Source organism: Salvelinus namaycush, unplaced genomic scaffold (genome assembly GCF_016432855.1).
Source record: "Salvelinus namaycush isolate Seneca unplaced genomic scaffold, SaNama_1.0 Scaffold236, whole genome shotgun sequence".
NCBI classification, from domain to species: Eukaryota; Metazoa; Chordata; class Actinopteri; order Salmoniformes; family Salmonidae; genus Salvelinus; species Salvelinus namaycush.
In genome coordinates this window covers 92,501-118,043 of record NW_024059186.1, presented here as the reverse complement: position 1 = coordinate 118,043, position 25,543 = coordinate 92,501, and the positions used below count along the sequence as shown (strand labels likewise).

General features: G+C 43.1%; 1 protein-coding gene across 1 annotated transcript in view; it reads left to right on the top strand.

Moving 5' to 3' along the window:
• Nucleotides 1-25,543, top strand: part of LOC120038711 (adhesion G protein-coupled receptor L3-like) — a 137,434-nt gene that overhangs the window by 59,552 nt on the left and 52,339 nt on the right. The window contains exons 5-6 of the mRNA XM_038984376.1: nucleotides 21,274-21,459; nucleotides 22,071-22,685. Coding sequence (XP_038840304.1) covers nucleotides 21,274-21,459; nucleotides 22,071-22,685 — 801 coding nt within the window. The remainder of the gene's footprint in view (nucleotides 1-21,273; nucleotides 21,460-22,070; nucleotides 22,686-25,543) is intronic.

Here is a 25,543-nt window from a genome sequence, read left to right as displayed (position 1 = left end):
GATACATCCATCATTTATAACAGTGATTCATCCATCATTTCCATCATTTATAACAGTGATACAGCCATCATTTATAACAGTGATTCATCCATCATTTATAACAGTGATACATCCATCATTTATAACAGTGATTCATCCATCATTTATATCATTTATAACAGTGATTCATCCATCATTTATAACAGTGATTCAGCCATCATTTATATCATTTATAACAGTGATTCATCCATCATTTATAACAGTGATACATCCATCATTTATAACTGATTCATCCATCATTTCCATCATTTATAACAGTGCTACATCCATCATTTATATAATTTATAACAGTGATTCATCCATCATTTATAACAGTGATACATCCATCATTTATAACAGTGATTCATCCATCATTTATAACAGTGATTCATCCATCATTTATATCATTTATAACAGTGATTCATCCATCATTTATAACAGTGATACAGCCATCATTTATAACAGTGATTCATCCATCATTTATAACAGTGATTCATCCATCATTTATAACAGTGATTCATCCATCATTTATAACAGTGATTCATCCATCATTTATAACAGTGATACATCCATCATTTATAACAGTGATTCATCCATCATTTATAACAGTGATTCAGCCATCATTTATATCATTTATAACAGTGATTCAGCCATCATTTCCATAATTTATAACAGTGATACAGCCATCATTTATAACAGTGATACATCCATCATTTATAACAGTGATTCATCCATCATTTATATCATTTATAACAGTGATTCATCCATCATTTCCATCATTTATAACAGTGATTCATCCATCATTTATAACAGTGATACAGCCATCATTTATAACAGCTACATAATGGTATATCAGTGCATTGGAATACAATCTGACCTGGCATCGCTCTTCCTCTCCTCTCTTCTCATTTCCTTTCCTCTCCTCTCCTCTCCGCTCCCTCCAGACAGCCAAGCTAAACCTGATCCTCTACAGAAAACATTCAATTATATTTCAGCAAATAGGCCTGATGGTGACGGCTTGATTAAATAATAACAGCTTCAGTATCTCTCCCAGAGCCAGATGGAAACAGAACATGATACCTGCATAATGTGGCGCTGCCCTGATTCAGTTGTCTCAGAGTTGACTGCCTTTGTGTGTGTGAGTGTGGGAGGGAGGGATGGAGGGAGGGAGGGAGGGAGGGAGGGAGGGAGGGAGGGAGGGAGGGAGGGAGAGAGGGAGGGAGGGAGGGGAAGTGTGTGTGTGTTTGTGAGGGGAGGATTAATACTGTGTGTGTGTGTGTGTGTGTGTGTGTGTGTGTGTGTGTGTGTGTGTGTGTGTGTGTGTGTGTGTGTGTGTGTGTGTGGGTGGGTGGGGGCCATTTTTGTGAGCTCCAGCTCACTGTTGCAACATTATTACGTTCCCTAAGAACAACGAGGAGCACAGATAATGGGTTCCACTGTGATCTGATAACAGAGGGTGCAGCTGGATAAAGTTTCCCTTGTAGAGAGCATCAACACCTAGATAAAGTTTCCCCTGTAGAGAGGAACACCACCAGGATGAAGTTTCCCCTGTAGAGAGGAACACCACCAGGATGAAGTTTCCCCTGTAGAGAGGAACACCACCTGGATAAAGTTTCCCTTGTAGAGAGCATCAACACCTAGATAAAGTTTCCCCTGTAGAGAGGAACACCACCAGGATGAAGTTTCCCCTGTAGAGAGGAACACCACCAGGATGAATTTTCCCCTGTAGAGAGGAACACCACCTGGATAAAGTTTCCCCTGTAGAGAGGAACACCACCTGGATAAAGTTTCCCCTGTAGAGAGGAACACCACCTGGATAAAGTTTCCCCTGTAGAGAGGAACACCACCTGGATAAAGTTTCCCCTGTAGAGAGGAACACCACCAGGATAAAGTTTCCCCTGTAGAGAGGAACACCACCTGGATAAATTTTCCCCTGTAGAGAGGAACAACACCTGGATAAAGTTTCCCCTGTAGAGAGGAACACCACCTGGATAAAGTTTCCCCTGTAGAGAGGAAAAACACCTGGATAAAGTTTCCCCTGTAGAGAGAAACAACACCTGGATAAAGTTTCCCCTGTAGAGAGGAACACCACCTGGATAAAGTTTCCCCTGTAGAGAGGAACACCACCTGGATAAAGTTTCCCCTGTAGAGAGGAACAACACCTGGTTAAAGTTTCCCCCGTAGAGAGGAACACCACCAGGATAAAGTTTCCCCCGTAGAGAGGAACACCACCTGGATAAAGTTTCCCCTGTAGAGAGGAACACCACCTGGATAAAGTTTCCCCTGTAGAGAGGAACAACACCTGGTTAAAGTTTCCCCCGTAGAGAGGAACACCACCAGGATAAAGTTTCCCCCGTAGAGAGGAACACCACCTGGATAAAGTTTCCCCTGTAGAGAGGATCAACACCTGGATAAAGTTTCCCCTGTAGAGAGGAACACCACCTGGATAAAGTTTCCCCTGTAGAGAGGAACACCACCTGGATAAAGTTTCCCCTGTAGAGAGGAAACTAGTTTCTTTGTCTCTTTCCCCCTCTCTCCCTCTCTCTCCCTCTTCCTCTCTCCCTCTCACCCTCTCTCCCTTTCTCCCTCTCTCCCTCTCTTCCTCCCTTCCTCTCTCCCTCTCTTCCTCCCTTCCTCTCTCCCTGTCTCCCTCTCTCCCTCTCTCCCTCTTCCTCTCTCCCTCTCTCCCTTTCTCCCTCTCTCCCTCTCTTCCTCCCTTCCTCTCTCCCTCTCTCCCTCCCTTCCTCTCTCCCTCTCTTCCTCACTTCCTCCTTCCCTCCTGTTTTTTTGCTGTGTTCGAAACCTCCTCACACTTCACTCTCACTCCTTAAATCGACCACCATTCAGACGTTACTGGTTCCATTCAGACGTTACTGGTACAATTCAGACGTCACTGGTACCATTCAGATGTCCCTGGTACCATTCAGACATAACTGGTACCATTCAGACATCACTGGTTCCATTCAGACGTTACTGGTACCATTCAGACGTCACTGGTTCCATTCAGACGTTACTGGTTCCATTCAGACATCACTGGTACCATTCAGACATCACTGGTTCCATTCAGACGTCACTGGTACCATTCAGACGTCACTGGTTCCATTCAGACATCACTGGTTCCATTCAGACATCACTGGTACCATTCAGATGTCCCTGGTTCCATTCAGACATCACTGGTACCATTCAGACGTCACTGGTACCATTCAGACGTCACTGGTTCCATTCAGACATCACTGGTACCATTCAGACATCACTGGTTCCATTCAGACATCACTGGTACCATTCAGATGTCCCTGGTTCCATTCAGACATCACTGGTACCATTCAGACGTTACTGGTACCATTCAGACGTCACTGGTACCATTCAGACGTCACTGGTTCCATTGAGACGTCACTGGTACCATTCAGACATCACTGGTACCATTCAGACGTTACTGGTACCATTCAGACGTTACTGGTACCATTCATACGTCACTGGTACCATTCAGACATCACTGGTACCATTCAGACATCACTGGTACCATTCAGACATCACTGGTACCATTCAGACGTTACTGGTTCCATTCAGACGTTACTGGTACCATTCAGACGTCACTGGTACCGTTCAGACGTTACTGGTTCCATTCAGACATCACTGGTTCCATTCAGACATCACTGGTACCATTCAGATGTCCCTGGTTCCATTCAGACATCACTGGTACCATTCAGACGTCACTGGTACCATTCAGACGTCACTGGTTCCATTCAGACATCACTGGTACCATTCAGACATCACTGGTTCCATTCAGACATCACTGGTACCATTCAGATGTCCCTGGTTCCATTCAGACATCACTGGTACCATTCAGACGTTACTGGTACCATTCAGACGTCACTGGTACCATTCAGACATCACTGGTACCATTCAGACATCACTGGTACCATTCAGACGTTACTGGTTCCATTCAGACGTTACTGGTACCATTCAGACGTTACTGGTACCATTCAGACGTTACTGGTACCATTCAGACGTCACTGGTACCATTCAGACGTCACTGGTTCCATTCAGACATCACTGGTACCATTCAGACATCACTGGTTCCATTCAGACATCACTGGTACCATTCATATGTCCCTGGTTCCATTCAGACATCCCTGGTTCCATTCAGACATCACTGGTACCATTCAGACATCACTGGTTCCAGTCAGACGTCACTGGTACCATTCAGACATCACTGGTACCATTCAGACATCACTGGTACCATTCAGACGTTACTGGTACCATTCAGACGTTACTGGTACCATTCAGACATCACTGGTACCATTCAGACATCACTGGTACCATTCAGACGTTACTGGTTCCATTCAGACGTTACTGGTACCATTCAGACGTCACTGGTACCGTTCAGACGTTACTGGTTCCATTCAGACATCACTGGTTCCATTCAGACATCACTGGTACCATTCAGATGTCCCTGGTTCCATTCAGACATCACTGGTACCATTCAGACGTCACTGGTACCATTCAGACGTCACTGGTTCCATTCAGACATCACTGGTTCCATTCAGACATCACTGGTAACATTCAGATGTCCCTGGTTCCATTCAGACATCACTGGTACCATTCAGACGTTACTGGTACCATTCAGACGTCACTGGTACCATTCAGACATCACTGGTACCATTCAGACATCACTGGTACCATTCAGACGTTGCTGGTTCCATTCAGACGTTACTGGTACCATTCAGACGTTACTGGTACCATTCAGACGTCACTGGTACCATTCAGACGTCACTGGTTCCATTCAGACGTCACTGGTTCCATTCAGACATTACTGGTTCCATTCAGACGTCATACTTAACACAGAATCTTAGACATTAACACTTGACGAGGAACAACTCTGGGCCCTGCTGTGGTGAACAACTCTGGGCCCTGCCGTGGTGAACAACTCTGGGTCCTGCCGTGGCGAACAACTCTGGGCCCTGCCGTGGGGATAAACTCTGGGCCCTGCCGTGGTGAACAACTCTGGGCCCTGCTGTGGTGAACAACTCTGGGCCCTGCCATGGTGAACAACTCTGGGCCCTGCCATGGTGAACATCTCTGGGCCCTGACATGGTGAATAACTCTGGTCCCTACTGTGGTGAACAACTCTGGGCCCTACTGTGGTGAACAACTCTGGGCCCTGCCATGGTGAACAACTGTGAACAACTCTGGGCCCTACTGTAATGAACAAATATGGGCCCTGCCGTGGTGAACAACTCTGGGCCCTGCCGTGGTGAACAACTATGGGCCCTGCCATGGTGAACAACTCTGGGCCTTGCCATGGTGAACAACTCTGGGCCCTACCGTGGTGAACAATTCTGGTCCCTGCCGTGGTGAACAACTCTGGGCTCTACCGTGGTGAACAATTCTGGGCCCTGTCATGGGGATCAACTCTAGGCCCTACTGTGGAGAACAACTCTAGGCCCTGCCGTGGTGATAAAAAATCTGTCCTATGCTATTAGCATTCATAACCTGTCATTGGACTTCGTAACAACCTATAAATGACTTATAATATAGCATTCAGTGTTCACCACACACAGGTGGCTCATATAACGTGTCACCATTTGCATTTCCTGGGCCTGTACTTCATTCATTAACATTAAGTTCTCCAACAACACCTACAATTACCTTATTAGCTCAGTAGCGTATGCATTACACTGTATTTATCATAGGAGTTAGTTAGCCATATGCTAATAACGCCCACTCAATTTAACATAGGGGTTAGATAGTAATATGCTAATAATAGCCACTCATTTTATAATAGGAGATAGCGATATGCTAATAATATCCACTCGTTTTATAATAGGAGTTAGCGATATGCTAATAATATCCACTCATTTTATCATAGGAGTTAGCGATATGCTAATAATATCCACTCGTTTTATAATAGGAGATAGCGATATGCTAATAATATCCACTCGTTTTATAATAGGAGTTAGCGATATGCTAATAATATCCACTCATTTTATCATAGGAGTTAGCGATATGCTAATAATATCCACTCGTTTTATAATAGGAGATAGCGATATGCTAATAATATCCACTCGTTTTATAATAGGAGTTAGCGATATGCTAATAATATCCACTCATTTTATCATAGGAGTTAGCGATATGCTAATAATATCCACTCGTTTTATAATAGGAGTTAGCGATATGCTAATAATATCCACTCATTTTATCATAGGAGTTAGCGATACGCTAATAATATCCACTCATTTTATCATAGGAGTTAGCGATACGCTGGTAATATACCCCCACACGATCTATTTCAGAGCAACTGCTTTTGTTGCTCTGTGTTAAAGCTAATTAAGAGATACAATCATCTTGTTCTCCCTATTATGACCGTTCTGTCAGATCTGTGTAAAACACCAGGAATTACTGCATAACACACACACACACACACACACACACATACAATATGCACGCACGTACGTAGACATATGCATGCGCACACACGCACACATGCACACACAAACACACACACACTTCAATTATGATCTAAAACCCAGAAATCACTTGATAAGGCCCCCACGGAACACTGGAGAACTGTCGGCATGGAGACCAGGGCTCTCGATTACCAATTTATATCTGAGAGAGCGTGAGAGAGAGAGACCGACAGACAGAGAGAGAGAGAGAGAGAGAGAGAGGTTGGTGGAGGAGAGGGCGAGAGGAGTGTGGGAGAGGAGGACAGGAGGAGAGGAAAGAGCGAGAAAGAGGGAGTGAGGTGGAGATGGAGAGGGATTGGAGATATGGAGGGGAGAGAGGAGATAGAGGGAGAGAGAGAGACAGAAGAGAGTGGGGGACAGAGAGAGAAGAGGGTGGGGGAGAGAGAGAGAAGAGGGTGGGGGAGAGAGAGAGAAGAGGGTGGGAGAGAGAGGAGAGGGTGGGGGAGAGAGAGAAGAGGGGGGGGGAGAGAGAGAAGACGATGTGAAGAGATAGAGAAGAGGAGGGTAGGGTACAGAGAGATGTTGAGGAGAGGGTGGGGTACAGAGATACGGTGAAGGAAGGAGGAAGAGCTGAATTAGATCCATGTCATGAAGCTAATGATGGCATACTGGGTTGTATGAGAGGAGAGGAGAGAGAGGAGCCAGGGAGGGAGGGAGGGAGGGATGGATGGTTGGAAAAAAGTGTGAAGGATGAAGAGGATGAGATGGGAGGGAGGAGGAGAAATGGAGAGAGAGAGAGAGAGCGAGGGAGAGAGAGAGAGAGAGGGAGAGAGAGAGAGATAGAGATGGAGAGAGAGGGAGAGAGAGAGAGGGAGAGGGAGAGAGAGAGATGGAGAGAGAGAGAGAGAGTGAGAGAGGGATGGAGAGAGAGAGAGAGAGAGGGATGGAGAGAGAGAGAGAGAGAGATGGAGAGCGAGAGAGATAGAGAGAGAGAGAGATAGAGAGAGAGAGAGAGAGAGAGAGAGAGGGAGAGGGAGAGAGAGAGGGAGAGAGATGGTGAGAGAGGGAGAGAGAGAGAGAGGGAGAGAGAGAGAGAGAGAGATGGAGAGAGAGGGAAAGAGAGAGAGAGAGATAGCGCAAGAGAGAGAGATAGAGAGAGAGAGAGAGAGAGAGAGAGAGATGGAGAGAGAGATAGAGAGAGAGAGAGAGAGGGAGGAGGAGAAATGGAGAGAGAGAGGGAGAGAGAGAGGGAGAGGAAGGAAGGGAGGTGGAGAAATGTAGATGAGAGAGAAGGTGAGAGAAAGTAGAACATGTTAATAATAATAGTTTGTTATCACACTATAGCGTGTCCTGTGTGAGTGTCCTGTGTGCGTGTCCTGTGTGCGTGTGTCTATTTATTTCCTCCCCGTAAGATGCGCAGCCTGATCACTAGAAATAGACGTTGATATCGGTACGTTTGAAAAGGTTCCTGTTGAACATCGATATATGCCTTCCTTGGCGCCTACAAAATAAATTAAATCCGATTGCCCAGCGCTGGCCGCGAACTCCTGATGCTCCGAGTTGGAGCTGCTCAGACCACTGAGCAGACCACAGACCGCAGAATTATCCCTGTAACCAAGCAGAATTATCCCTGTAACCATGCATAATTATCCCTGTAACCAAGCAGAATTATCCCTGTAACCATGCATAATTATCCCTGTAACCATGCAGAATTAACCCTGTAACCGTGCAGAATTATCCCTGTAACCATGCAGAATTATCCCTGTAACCATGCAGAATTATCCCTGTAACCGTGCAGAATTATCCCTGTAACCATGCAGAATTAACTCTGTAACCATGCAGAATTAACCCTGTAACCATGCAGAATCAACCCTGTAACCATGCAGAATTAACCCTGTAACCATGCAGACTTAATCCTGTAACCATGCAGAAATAACCCTGTAACCATGCAGAATTAACCCTGTAACCATGCAGAATTGACCCTGTAACCACGCATAATTAATGCTTCAACAATAGACGTTCGTCCATAATACGTCACATTTTGAAAGGGAAAATACGAGCTCTTGTTGAAGACGTGATAAGAGGTGTTGTGAAGGATAACTGGTATTGGATCTGTCTCCTACCTGGTTGATCCTGCCAGTAGCATAATGCTTGTCTCAAAGATTCAGCCATGCAAGTCTAAGTACACACGGCCGGTACAGTGAAACTGCGAATGGCTCATTAAATCAGCTACCCTGTTCCCTATATAGTGTATTATTGTGTATTATTGTCACGTTCGTCGTAGTGATGAGACCAAGGCGCAGCGTGGTATGCGTACATACTTATTTTAATGAAGAATAAACACTAAACAAAACTAACAAAGTAACAAAACGAACGTGAAGCTATTTAAACCGAGTGCTGACAGGAAACTACAAATCAAATCAAATCAAGTTTATTTTATATAGCCCTTCGTACATCAGCTAATATCTCGAAGTGCTGTACAGAAACCCAGCCTAAACATCAAGCAATGCAGGTGTAGAAGCACGGTGGCTAGGAAAAACTCCCATGAAAGGCCAAAACCTAGGAAGAAACCTGGAGAGGAACCAGGCTATGAGGGGTGGCCAGTCCTCTTCTGGCTGACTACACGTAGACAATAACCCAAGGAACCAAAAGGTAAAATGGCAACCTAAATAGGATCCCCAATCAGAGACAACGATAAACAGATGCCTCTGATTGGGAACCATAACAGGCCAACATAGACATACAATATGCCTAGACTAACAAACACCCCTAGACAAGACAGACAAACATACCCGCCCTCGTCACACCCTGATCTGACCAAAATAATACAGAAAACATATATAACTAAGGTCAGGGCGTGACAATTATACTACTATAGACCAGAGCCATATTCCCTATATAGTGTATTATACTACTATAGACCAGAGCCATATTCCCTATATAGTGTATTATACTACTATAGACCAGAGCCCTGTTCCCTATATAGTGTATTATACTACTATAGACCCTGTTCCCTATATAGTGTATTATACTACTATAGTACCCTGTTCCCTATATAGTGTATTATACTACTATAGTACCCTGTTCCCTATATAGTGTATTATACTACTATAGACCCTGTTCCCTATATAGTGTATTATACTACTATAGTACCCTGTTCCCTATATAGTGTATTATACTACTATAGACCAGAGCCCTATTCCCTATATAGTGTATTATACTACTATAGACCAGAGCCCTATTCCCTATATAGTGTATTATACTACTATAGACCAGAGCCCTGTTCCCTATATAGTGTATTATACTACTATAGACCAGAGCCCTATTCCCTATATAGTGTATTATACTACTATAGTACCCTGTTCCCTATATAGTGTATTATACTACTATAGACCAAAGCCCTATTCCCTATATAGTGTATTATACTACTATAGTACCCTGTTCCCTATATAGTGTATTATACTACTATAGTACCCTGTTCCCTATATAGTGTATTATACTACTATAGTACCATGTTCCCTATATAGTGTATTATACTACTATAGACCAGAGCCATATTCCCTATATGGTGTATTATACTACTATAGACCAGAGTCAACACCAGTCTCTGATACTGTCAGTCAACGCCAGTCCCTGATACTGTCAGTCAACACCAGTCTCTGATACTGTCAGTCAACACCAGTCCCTGATACTGTCAGTCAACGCCAGTCTCTGATACTGTCAGTCAACACCAGCCCCTGATACTGTTAGTCAACACCAGTCTCTGATACTGTCAGTCAACACCAGTCCCTGATACTGTCAGTCAACACCAGTCCCTGATACTGTCAGTCAACACCAGTCCCTGATACTGTCAGTCAACGCCAGTCCCTGATACTGTCAGTCAACACCAGTCCCTGATACTGTCAGTCAACACCAGTCTCTGATACTGTCAGTCAACGCCAGTCCCTGATACTGTCAGTCAACACCAGTCCCTGATACTGTCAGTCAACACCAGTCCCTGATACTGTCAGTCAACACCAGCCCCTGATACTATCAGTCAACACCAGTCTCTGATACTCTCAGTCAACACCAGTCTCTGATACTGTCAGTCAACACCAGTCCCTGATACTGTCAGTCAACACCAGTCCCTGATACTGTCAGTCAACACCAGTCCCTGATACTGTCAGTCAACACCAGTCTCTGATACTGTCAGTCAACACCAGTCCCTGATACTGTCAGTCAACACCAGTCCCTGATACTGTCAGTCAACACCAGTCCCTGATACTGTCAGTCAACACCAGTCTCTGATACTGTCAGTCAACACCAGTCTCTGATACTGTCAGTCAACACCAGTCTCTGATACTGTCAGTCAACACCAGTCTCTGATACTGTCAGTCAACACCAGTCCCTGATACTGTCAGTCAACACCAGTCCCTGATACTGTCAGTCAACACCAGTCCCTGATACTGTCAGTCAACACCAGTCCCTGATACTGTCAGTCAACACCAGTCTCTGATACTGTCAGTTAGGGTTAGGGTACCCTAACCGTTACCTCACATTAATAACCCTAATGATTACCTCACATTAATAACCCTAACCATTACCTCACATTAATAACCCTAATGATTACCTCACATTAACAACCCTAACCATTACCTCACATTAATAACCCTAACCATTACCTTACTTTAATGGCCCTAATGATGACCTCACATTAATAACCCTAATGATGACCTCACATTAATAACCCTAACCATTACCTCACATTAATAACCCTAACCCTTACCTTACTTTAATGACCCTAATGAGGACATCACATTAATAACCATAATGATGACCTCACATTAATAACCCTGACATTAACTTACATTAATGACCCTAATGATGGCCTTACATTAATAACCCTAACCATTACCTCACATTAATAACCCTAACCATTACCTCACATTAATAACCCTAACCATTACCTCACATTAATAACCCTAACCATTACCTCACATTAATAACCCTAACCATTACCTTACTTTAATGACCATAATGATGACCTCACATTAATAACCCTAATGATGACCTCACATTAATAACCATAACATTAACTTACATTAATAACCCTAATGATGACCTCACATTAATAACCCTAACCTTTACCTCACATTAATAACCATAACATGACCTCACATTAATAACCCTAACCATTACCTCACATAAATAACCCTAACATGACCTCACATTAATAACCCTAACATGACCTCACATTAATAACCCTAACCAGTACCTTACTTTAATCTACATTGTTTTCTTTCCGCAGCAATAATGTGTGGTGTGTTTAATGTATGTCAGGTTAACGCTACGCTACTGTGTGTGTGTGTGTGTGTGTGTGTGTGTGTGTGTGTGTGTGTGTGTGTGTGTGTGTGTGTGTGTGTGTGTGTGTGTGTGTGTGTGTGTGTGTGTGTGTTTGTTTGTTTGTTTTTGTGTGTGTGTGAATAACATCTCTGAATCAGAACAGATGAATCGTAACAGATTATGGAGATCTCTGATTGTATTATGATAACACACACACACACACACACACACACACACACACACACACACACACACACACACACACACACACACACACACACACACACACACACACACACACACACACACAGTAGCGTAGCGTTAACCTGACTACTGCTCTGCAGTGTGAAGATAATGACATGTTTTATTGAAAACGTATGGTTTATTAAAGATGTATTAGACCTTGAGAAGAGAAGGTGTACGGTGAATGTGTGTTCTCACCACTGGTATTGCTCACACTCAGGGATCGTATTATCATAATACTCTTGTTATTGAAACGTTAATCTATTTTTGTCTCTCTCTCTTCTTCTCTCTCTTCTTGTCTCTCTCTCTCTCTCATTGTCTCTCACTTGTCTCTCTGTCTTCTTGTCTCTCTCTTCTTCTCTCTCTTCTTGTCTCCTTGTCTCACTCTCTTCTCTCTCTCTTCTTGTCTCCTTGTCTCACTCTCTTGTCTCTCTCTCTTCTTGTCTCCTTGTCTCTCTCTCTTCTTGTCTCCTTGTCTCTCTCTCTTCTTGTCTCCTTGTCTCTCTCTCTTCTTGTCTCCTTGTCTCTCTCTCTTCTTCTCTCTCTTCTTGTCTCCTTGTCTCTCTCTCTTCTTCTCTCTCTCTTTTTGTCTCCTTGTCTCTCTCTCTTCTTGTCTCTCTTCTTCTTCTTTCTATTCCTCGTATCTTTCCGTGATGGCTTGGATAGAAGTGGAACAGAAAGGTAAGTCACACACACACGGACACGCAATACACACACAGACACACAGACACACACACACACACACACACACACACACACACACACACACACACACACACACACACACACACACACACACACACACACACACACGCAATATACACACAGACACACACTCTCACACACACACACGTGCGGTCACGCAACACACACACAGACACACACCTCTGTCCTTTGTTTGCTCTCTCACATGTTTGTTTGATCTGTACCAGATTGAGTTTTTAAAGTCCTGTTTGGTTGATCTGTACCAGATTGAGTTTTTAAAGTCATGTTTGGTTGTTCGGTGGTATTGTATTTGATGCAGACGTTACACTGCTTTGTACCCTGCGACAGAGAGACAGGTCTTTCAACATCACTGTTACTATATTAAGATAGTATGAATTTAGAATACAGATCACTGTTACTATACTAAGATAGTATGAATTTAGAATACAGATCACTGTTACTATACTAAGATAGTATGAATTTAGAATACAGATCACTGTTACTATACTAAGATAGTATGAATTTAGAATACACATCACTGTTACTATATTAAGATAGTATGAATTTAGAATACATATCACTGTTACTATACTAAGATAGTATGAATTTAGAATACAGATCACTGTTACTATACTAAGATAGTATGAATTTAGAATACAGATCACTGTTACTATATTAAGATAGTATGAATTTAGAATACAGATCACTGTTACTATACTAAGATAGTATGAATTTAGAATACAGATCACTGTTACTATACTAAGATAGTATGAATTTAGAATACACATCACTGTTACTATACTAAGATAGTATGAATTTAGAATACACATCACTGTTACTATACTAAGATAGTATGAATTTAGAATACACATCACTGTTACTATACTAAGATAGTATGAATTTAGAATACAGATCACTGTTATTATACTAAGATAGTATGAATTTAGAATACAGATCACTGTTACTATACTAAGATAGTATGAATTTAGAGTAATGACGCCACATCACAGAAATGACAGGATTTTGGATGGTAGTAAAGTTGTAAAATATAACCTTGTATTTTGTTATGCCTGGTATTGTTTTGAATGCAACACAACATAACATACTGTATTTTAAAGCTGCAGTAAATTACAATTCATAGAAAACAGTGTACAGTGCATTCAGAAAGTATTCAGACCCCTTGACTTTTTTCCACATTTTGTTACGTTACAGCCTTATTCTAAAATAGATTAAATGCATTTTCTTCCACATCAATCTACACACAATACCCCATAATGACAAAGCAAAAATAGGTTTGTACACATATTTGAAAATGTATTAAAAGTAAAAAACAGAAATACCTTGTTTACATAAGTATTCAGACCCTTTGCTATGAGACTCTAAACTGAGCTCAGGTGCATCCTGTTTCCATTGATCATCCTTGAGATGTTTCTACAACGTGATTGGAGTCCACCTATGGTAAATTCAATTGATTGGACGTGATTTGGAAAGGCACACTCCTGTCTATATAAGGTCCCACAGTTGACAGTGCATGTCAGAGCAAAAACCAAGCCATGAGGTGGAAGGAATTGTCCGTAGAGCTCCGAGACAGGATTGTGTCGAGGCACAGATCTGGGGAAAGGTACCAATAAATGTCTGCAGCATTGACGGTCCCCAAGAACACAGTGGCCTCCATCATTCTTAAATGTAAGACGTTTGGAACCACTAAGACTCTTCCTAGAGCTGGCCGCCAGGCCAAACTGAGCAATCGGGGGAGAAGGGCCTCGGTCAGGGAGGTGACCAAGAACCCGATGGTCACTCTGACAGAGCTCCAGAGTTCCTCTGTGGAGATGGTCACTCTGACAGAGCTCCAGAGTTCCTCTGTGGAGATGGTCACTCTGACAGAGCTCCAGAGTTCCTCTGTGGAGATGGTCACTCTGACAGGAAAGGGACATATAGCATTTCTCAATGAACCAGAAAATCATCAGTTATTTGTGGTTGTCTGCTTGGCTGTCATCAAACCTGTTTTTGTAGTTTTACCCCTCTGGTCTGCTCTCAACTCGCCATACAACCCAAACACTCAACCAACAATGCCCATATCTCTAAATGAACAGAACTACAGTTCCCATACTGCATTTCATAACGGCCATTGTTTCAAATCAATCTCAATTGTATTGTGGGAAAAAGGGAAAACCAAAGCTCACATCTGGACATCTGTTCCTTGACATTCCTGCGACATGACAAGTGAGTCCCCAAGACTCCGGCACTGCACCGGCTTCCCAGAATTTACTGTACACATAGGCAGATACTACATGCACACACAAACACATGGACACACACAGAGCCACACACACAGAGCCACACACACAGAGCCACACACACACACACACACACAGAGCCACACACACACACGAACACACACACACACGAACACACACACAGAGAGAGCCACACACACACAGAGCCACACACACACACACACACACACACACACACACACACACACACACACACACACACACACACACACACACACACACACACACACACACACACACACACACACACACACGCACACACAGAGCCACACACACACACACACACACACACACACACACACACACATGAACACACACAGAGCCACATACACACACACACACACACACACACACACACACACATGAACACACACAGAGCCACACACACACACACACACACACACACACACACACACACACACACACACACACACACACACACACACACACACACACACACACACACACACACACACACACACACACACACACACACACACACACAGCACACACACAGAGCCACACACACAGACACAGAGCCACACACACACACACACACACACACACAGAGCCACACACACACACACACACACACACACACACACACACACACACACACACACACACACACACACACACACACACACAGAGCCACACACACACACACACACAGAGCCACACACACACACACACACAGAGCCACACACACACACACAGAGCCACACACACACACACAGAGCCACACACACACACACACACAGAGCCACACACACACACACACACACACACACACACACACACACACACACACACACACACACACACACACACACACACACACACACACACACACACACACACACACACACACACACACAGAGCCACACACATACACACACACAGAGCCACACACACACACACACACACACACACACACACACACACACACACACACACACACACACACACACACACACACACACACACACACACACACACACACACACACACACACACACACACACAGAGCCACACACACACACACACACACACACACAGAGCCACACACACACACAGAGCCACACACACAGAGCCACACACACACACACACACACACACACACACACACACACACACACACACACACACACACACACACACACACACACACACACACACACACAGAGCCACACACACATAAATCATAAAACACAATCCCAGCGTTCCCTGTTTTCCGACTCTGTAAAATAACGGCCGGTGTGGGAAAGGAATTACCGTAACAATCTCATAAAACCAGCAGGGAATAAAAGACTGTTAGTTAGACACTAATGCACTCAGCAGTGTGTGTGTGTGTGTGTGTGTGTGTGTGTGTGTGTGTGTGTGTGTGTGTGTGTGTGTGTGTGTGTGTGTGTGTGTGTGTGTGTGTGTGTGTGTGTGTGTGTGTGTGTGTGGCTCTGTGTGTGTGTGGCTCTGTGTGTGTGTGGCTCTGTGTGTGTGTGTGTGTATGTGTGTGTGTGTGTGTGTGTGTGTGTGTGTGTGTGTGTGTGTGTGTGTGTCTCAGCAGTTTTCTGACAAAAATATAAATAGATGGAGAGAGCGGTATGAGACTAATTAGGAGGGAGAGAAGGAAGAACAGATAAGGGGAGAGATGGATGGTATCAGAGGAGGGAGGAGAGAGAGAAGAGAGGGATGGTATCAGAGGAGGGAGGAGAGAGGAGAGAAGGATGGTATCAGAGGAGGGAGGAGAGAGGAGAGAAGGATGGTATCAGAGGAGGGAGGAGAGAGAAGAGAAGGATGGTATCAGAGGAGGGAGGAGAGAGAGGAAGGGAGGGAGGGATATCAACAGAGAACAGAGGAAGGGTTGGGAACAGAGGGAGGGAGAGATTGATGGGAACAGAGGGAGGGAGAGATTGATGGGAACAGAGGAGGGAGGCAGGGAGAGAGGGATGGAAACGGAGGAGGGGGGCAGAGACAGATGGGAACAGAAGAGGGAGGCAGGGAGAGATTGATGGGAACAGAGGGAGGGAGAGAATGGGAAAAACACTTGATGTTTCTTCTTCTCGTCTAAGAGATATCTATTAATATCTTAGATAAGAGACACATAATAACCCTGAGTCTCTAAGAGATATCTATTAATATCTTAGATAACATACACATAATAACCCTGGATGTTATTAAATATATATATTAACCTGTCTAGGACTGGGGTGCCGCTAGCGGCACTCCTCCCACATTCCACTGAAAAGCCAGGGCGCGAAATTCAAAAAAAATATTTTTTTTAAATATTTAACTTTCACACATTAACAAGTCCAATACAGCTAATGAAAGATACAGATCGTGTGAATCCAGCCAACATGTCCGATTTTTAAAATGTTTTACAGGGAAGACACAATATGTAAATCTATTAGGTAAACACCTTAGCAAAAGAGACCATTTTTTCTTTGTCCACCAACACCACTAGCTATCACCAATTCGGCTAAACTAAGATATTGATAGCCACTAACCAAGAAAAAACCTCCTCAGATGACAGTCTGATAACATATTTATGGTATAGGATAGGTTTTGTTAGAAAAATGTGAATATTTCAGGTAGATATCATAGTTTACAATTGCACCCACCGTCACAAATCGACTAGAATAAATAGATAGAGCAACGTGTCTTACCTAATTACTAATCATAAAACATTTTGTAAAAATACACAGCATACACTAATCGAAAGACACAGATCCTGTGAATACAGACAATATTTCAGATTTTCTAAGTGTCTTACAGCGAAAACACAATAAATCGTTATATTAGCATAGCACATGTGCAAACATTACCAGAGCATTGATTCTAGCCAAAGAGAGCGATAACGTCAACATCGCCAAAAGATATTAATTTTTTCACTAACCTTCTCAGAATTCTTCAGATGACACTCCTGTAACATCATATTACAACATACATATACAGTTTGTTCGAAAATGTGGATATTTAGCCACCAAAATCGTGGTTATACAATGAGAAAAGTAGCCGAGCTGGTCAGAAAATGTCGGACGCAATATTAGACAGTGATCTAGTCGTATACATAAATACTCATAAACGTGACTAAAAAATATAGGGTGGACAGCGATTGATAGACAATTTAATTCTTAATACAATCGCTGATTTACATTTTTTAAATTATCCTTACTTTTCAATACAGTTTGCGCCAAACGAAGCTACACGAAACAAAATGGCGGTATTAGCGAGTAACATTTTTCGACAGAAACACGATTTATCATAATAAATTGATCTTACTTTGAGCCGTTCTTCCATCAGAATCTTGGGCAAAGAATCCTTTCTTGGGTCTAATCGTCTTTTGGTCGAAAGCTGTCCTCTTGCCATGTCGAAATGCCCACTGCGTTCGGCATGAACTGAAAACGTGCCCAGAGCTTGAAATTGTCTCAGAAATAAATGTCCCAAAATCGCACTAAACGGATATAAATTGCTATAAAACGGTTTAAATGAACTACCTTATGATGTTTTTAACACCTATTACAAGTAAAAACATGACCGGATAAATATTACTGGCTACACTAATGCTTGGAAAAATAGTAGGTCGGTGTCCGCCGCGCGTCCGACGCAGCTGGAAAAGAGTTACTTCCTACACGTTGATCTGTTTTATAGAGGCTGTGATTGCGCAATCGACACCATTCAAAGCGTCATCACGTAAAGACATCCAGGGGAAGACGTAAGCAGTGTCTGTATCCTCATAGCATTTACGGGGACCTTTAAACTGACTCCAGATCAGGGGCCAAGATGTGTGAAATCTGACTCCATGTCAGGGAAATTGCTGTAGAATGAGTTCTGTTCCACTCAGAGACAATATTTCAACGCCTATAGAAACTAGAGACTGTTTTCTATCCAATAATAATAATAATATGCATATTGTACGAGCAAGAATTGAGTAGGAAGCCGTTTAAAAATTACACGATTTCCAGAAAAAGTGACAACAGCACCCCCTATCCCAAAATAATATCTTAGATAACAGACACATAATAACCCTGAGTCTCTAAGAGATATATATTAATATCTTAGATAACAGACACATAATAACCCTGAGTCTCTAAGATATATATATTAATATCTTAGATAACAGACACATAATAACCCTGAGTCTCTAAGATATATATAATAACCCTGTGTGTTATTAAATATATATAATAATATCATAGATAACAGACACACATCAAATGGCCATGGGAAAAGTCCGGGTCTATAGAGATACAATACAAAACGACATACGACACATTGCCAGTAACCATTACAGTTGTTTAGTTGGCATTAGGAGTATGACATGGCTGCACAGGCAGCCTCTGAGTAAGCCAGTATATACCACTAGTAGTAGACTAGCTGCTGTTAGCACATAGAAGACATGTCGGGCTGGTTTCCCGGACCCAGAATACCTGCTACTAATTTATCGACTCCTCTTATCTCACAACAACACATACACAGCCCTATTCAGAAGATATTGATTGGCTGGCTGGATGGCTGACTGGCTGGCTGGCTGGCTGACTGGCTGGCTGACTGGCTGGCTGACTGACTGGCTGACTGGCTGGCTGGCTGGCTGGCTGGCTGGCTGACTGGCTGGCTGGCTGGCTGGCTGACTGGCTGGCTGGCTGACTGGCTGGCTGGTTGGCTGGCTGGCTGGCTGACTGGCTGGCTGGCTGGCTGGCTGGCTGACTGGCTGGCTGACTGGCTGGTTGGCTGGCTGGCTGGCTGGCTGACTGGCTGGCTGGCTGACTGACTGACTGACTGGCTGGCTGGCTGGCTGGCTGGCTGACTGGCTGGCTGGCTGACTGGCAGGCTGGCTGGTTGGCTGACTGACTGGCTGGCTGGCTGACTGGTTGGCTGACTGGCTGGCTGGCTTGCTGACTGGCTGGTTGGCTGGCTGGCTGACTGGCAGGCTGGCAGGCTGGCTGGCTGGCTGGCTGGCTGGCTGGCTGGCTGGCTGGCTGGCTGGCTGGCTGGCTGGCTGACTGGCTGGCTGGCTGGTTGGCTGACTGGCTGGCTGGCTGGCTGGCTGGCTGGCTGACTGGCTGGCTGGCTGGCTGACTGGCAGGCTGGCTGGCTGGCTGGCTGGCTGGCTGGCTGGCTGGTTGGTTGGCTGACTGGCTGGCTGGTTGGCTGACTGACTGGCTGGCTGGCTGGCTGGCTGGCTGGCTGGCTGGTTGGCTGGCTGGCTGGCTGGCTGGCTAGCAGACATACATATTGATTTTAAACAGTTAAAACAGTTTTTTAAAGTACCTGAAACTCAGAGGAAAACACTTATATGGATAAACACATTGAGAATACAATGATGTACACATTGAGAATACAATGATGTATACATTGAGAATATATGGAGATACACATTGAGAATACATGGAGATACACATTGAGAATACATGGAGATACACATTGAGAATACATGGAGATACACATTGAGAATACATGGAGATACGCATTGAGAATACAATGATATACACATTGAGAATACATGGAGATACGCATTGAGAATACAATGATGTACACATTGAGAATATATGGAGATGCACCTTGAGAATACAATGATATACACATTGAGAATACAATGATATACACATTGAGAATACATGGAGATACGCATTGAGAATACAATGATATACACATTGAGAATACAATGATATACACATTGAGAATACAATGATATACACATTGAGAATACAATGATATACACATTGAGAATACATGGAGATACACATTGAGAATACAATGATATACACATTTAGAATACATGGAGATACACATTGAGAATACAATGATATACACATTGAGAATACATGGAAATACGCATTGAGAATACATGGAGATACACATTGAGGATACATGGAGATACACAGTGAGAATACATGGAAATACAAATAGAGAATACATGGAAATACACATTGAGAATACATGGAAATACACATTGAGAAGACATGGAAATACACAGTGAGAATACATGGAAATACAAATAGAGAATACATGGAAATACACATATAGAATACATGGAAATACACATAGAGAATACATGGAAATACACATTGAGAATACATGGAAATACACATAGAGAATACATGGAAATACACAGTGAGAATAATGAGCAGTAAACTAGCCTTTAGATACATCCTCAATGAAAACCATGATACAGTAAACAGATAACAAGCCTTCGTCTCAGTAAATGCACCATCAACGCAATGGATGGATTGAATGTAACGATCCCATTTTTCTCTCTCTCCTCCTCCTTCCTCCCTCTGCAGTGTTCCTGTGTCCAGGTATCCTACGAGGCGTGTACCAGAGCGAACACCTGTTTGAGTCAGACCACCAGTCAGGAGCCTGGTGTAAAGATCCATTCCAGGCCTCTGATAAGATTTACTACATGCCCTGGACGCCCTACCGCACTGACACTCTCATAGAGTACTCCTCAAAAGAGGACTTCATCGCAGGTCAACATTTTACGACCATTTCATTCAGATTTATTTTATTTTTAATGTTGGATTTTATTGCTAATGTAACGTGACTTTAAGGGCCCAGTTTCCCCCAACTAGCTCTCACATTGTCACGTCAAAATTAGACGTTTATCCATGTGTCTGAAACGTCAAATTTCGAAGTTGTTGCAAATGTCAAATTGTTTAAAGGTTAAGTTATTAACTCCAAGTGGTTAAGGTGAGGGTTAAGGTTTGGGCTTAAAACAAAATGATCAAAAACAACTTTATATTGTTGCATTCGAAAATGTAACTTTTTGCACCAGAGGCAGATTGTTATAACGACCGAGCAAAAAACAAAACCTACTTGAAGGTAACAGCGCTCACCGTTGCCCCTAGTGGCCAGTTTCCACATTGTCTCTTGACGTCCTCAGACATGGATGGACGTCGAATACTGACTTGTATCACGGGTGACATGGCTGAGTTTCCCAGACACAGATTAGACCTAAGAAGCTCTTTAAATGTAGAATCTTGTTTTCTTGTCCTGGACCAGGTTTAATCTGTGTCTGGGAAACTTCCCCTAGGTGTTTTGAAAAACCCTTAAAATAAAATGTATTTTAATGATGTTACAGGACGACCGACGACCACGTACAAGCTCCCTCACCGCGTGGACGGGACAGGCTTCGTGGTCTACGACGGAGCGTTATTCTTCAACAAGGAGCGGACGCGCAACATCGTCAAGTTTGACCTCCGCACGCGGATCAAGAGCGGCGAGGCCATCATCGCCAACGCCAACTACCACGACACATCGCCGTACCGCTGGGGCGGCAAGTCGGACATCGACCTCGCCGTCGACGAAATCGGCCTCTGGGTTCTGTACGCCACGGAGACGAACAACGGACGCATCGTGGTCTCGCAGCTTAACCCGTACACGCTCCGCGTCGAAGGGTCCTGGGATACCGCCTACGACAAACGGACCGCCTCCAACGCCTTCATGGTGTGTGGCGTGCTCTACGTGGTGAAAAGCGTCTACGAGGACGACGACAACGAGGCCACGGGGAATAAGATAGATTATATGTACAGTACCAGCCAGAGTAAAGAAACCTTCGTGTCCATCCTGTTCCCTAACTCGTACCAGTACATAGCAGCGGTGGACTACAATCCCAGAGACAATCTTCTGTACGTCTGGAATAACTACCACGTAGTCAAATACTTACTGGACTTTGGGAACAACGACAACAGATTGGGTAGGTGGGATATTCATCTTATTTTCTCTTCCTCTTTCTTTCTTAACTCTTGGTTTTCTAGGTTTGACTGGATAGATGCAATGTTAATCTCTCTAGACTGCTTTAGTTCTGGAGGTTTGTGTAATGGACAGTCTCTAGACTGCTTTAGTTCTGTAGGTGTGTGTAATGGACAGTCTCTAGACTTCTTTAGTTCTGTAGGTTTGTGTAATGGACAGTATCTAGACTGCTTTAGTTCTGTAGGTTTGTGTAATGGACAGTCTCTAGACTTCTTTAGTTCTGTAGGTTTGTGTAATGAACAGTCTCTAGACTACTTTAGTTCTGTAGGTTTGTGTAATGAACAGTCTCTAGACTACTTTAGTTCTGTAGGTTTGTGTAATGAACAGTCTCTAGACTACTTTAGTTCTGTAGGTTTGTGTAATGGACAGTCTCTAGACTGCTTTAGTTCTGTAGGTTTGTGTAATGGACAGTCTCTAGACTACTTTAGTTCTGTAGCTTTGTGTAATGGACAGTCTCTAGAGACTTCTTTAGTTCTGTAGGTGTGTGTAATGAACAGTCTCTAGACTGCTTTAGTTCTGTAGGTTTGTGTAATGGACAGTCTCTAGACTTCTTTAGTTCTGTAGGTTTGTGTAATGGACAGTCTCTAGACTGCTTTAGTTCTGTAGGTTTGTGTAATGGACAGTCTCTAGACTACTTTAGTTCTGTAGGTTTGTGTAATGAACAGTCTCTAGACTTCTTTAGTTCTGTAGGTTTGTGTAATGGACAGTCTCTAGACTATAGTTCTGTAGGTTTGTGTAATGAACAGTCTCTAGACTGCTTTAGTTCTGTAGGTGTGTGTAATGGACAGTCTCTAGACTACTTTAGTTCTGTAGCTTTGTGTAATGGACAGTCTCTAGAGACTTCTTTAGTTCTGTAGGTGTGTGTAATGGACAGTCTCTAGACTTCTTTAGTTGTCTAGCTTTGTGTAATGGACAGTCTCTAGAGACTTCTTTAGTTCTGTAGGTTTGTGTAATGGACAGTCTCTAGACTTCTTTAGTTCTGTAGGTTTGTGTAATGGACAGTCTCTACACTACTTTAGTTCTGTAGGTTTGTGTAATGGACAGTCTCTAGACTTCTTTAGTTCTGTAGGTTTGTGTAATGGTCAGTCTCTAGACTTCTTTAGTTCTGTAGGTTTGTGTAATGGACAGTCTCTAGACTACTTTAGTTCTGTACGTTTGTGTAATGGACAGTCTCTAGACTTCTTTAGTTCTGTAGGTTTGTGTAATGGACAGTCTCTAGACTACTTTAGTTCTGTACGTTTGTGTAATGGACAGTCTCTAGACTTCTTTAGTTCTGTAGGTTTGTGTAATGGTCAGTCTCTAGACTTCTTTAGTTCTGTAGGTTTGTGTAATGGACAGTCTCTAGACTACTTTAGTTCTGTACGTTTGTGTAATGGACAGTCTCTAGACTTCTTTAGTTCTGTAGGTTTGTGTAATGGACAGTCTCTAGACTATAGTTCTGTAGGTTTGTGTAATGGACAGTCTCTAGACTATAGTTCTGTAGGTTTGTGTAATGGACAGTCTCTAGACTATAGTTCTGTAGGTTTGTGTAATGGACAGTCTCTAGACTACTTTAGTTCTGTAGGTTTGTGTAATGGACAGTCTCTAGACTATAGTTCTGTAGGTTTGTGTAATGGACAGTCTCTAGACTTCTTTAGTTCTGTAGGTTTGTGTAATGGACAGTCTCTAGACTTTAGTTCTGTAGGTTTGTGTAATGGACAGTCTCTAGACTATAGTTCTGTAGGTTTGTGTAATGGACAGTCTCTAGACTATAGTTCTGTAGGTTTGTGTAATGGACAGTCTCTAGACTATAGTTCTGTAGGTGTGTGTAATGGAACAGTCTCTAGACTATAGTTCTGTAGGTTTGTGTAATGGACAGTCTCTAGACTATTAGTTCTGTAGGTTTGTGTAATGGACAGTCTCTAGACTATAGTTCTGTAGGTTTGTGTAATGGACAGTCTCTAGACTATAGTTCTGTAGGTGTGTGTAATGGACAGTCTCTAGACTATAGTTCTGTAGGTTTGTGTAATGGACAGTCTCTAGACTATAGTTCTGTAGGTGTGTGTAATGGACAGTCTCTAGACTATAGTTCTGTAGGTTTGTGTAATGGACAGTCTCTAGACTATAGTTCTGTAGGTTTGTGTAATGGACAGTCTCTAGACTATAGTTCTGTAGGTTTGTGTAATGGACAGTCTCTAGACTATAGTTCTGTAGGTGTGTGTAATGGACAGTCTCTAGACTATAGTTCTGTAGGTTTGTGTAATGGACAGTCTCTAGACTATAGTTCTGTAGGTTTGTGTAATGGACAGTCTCTAGACTATAGTTCTGTAGGTTTGTGTAATGGACAGTCTCTAGACTGCTTTAGTTCTGTAGGTTTGTGTAATGGACAGTCTCTAGACTACTTTAGTTCTGTAGGTTTGTGTAATGGACAGTCTCTAGACTTCTTTAGTTCTGTAGGTTTGTGTAATGGTCAGTCTCTAGACTTCTTTAGTTCTGTAGGTTTGTGTAATGGACAGTCTCTAGACTGCTTTAGTTCTGTAGGTTTGTGTAATGGACAGTCTCTAGACTATAGTTCTGTAGGTTTGTGTAATGGACAGTCTCTAGACTGCTTTAGTTCTGTAGGTTTGTGTAATGGACAGTATCTAGACTGCTTTAGTTCTGTAGGTTTGTGTAATGGACAGTCTCTAGACTTCTTTAGTTCTGTAGGTTTGTGTAATGGTCAGTCTCTAGACTTCTTTAGTTCTGTAGGTTTGTGTAATGGACAGTCTCTACACTACTTTAGTTCTGTAGGTTTGTGTAATGGACAGTCTCTAGACTTCTTTA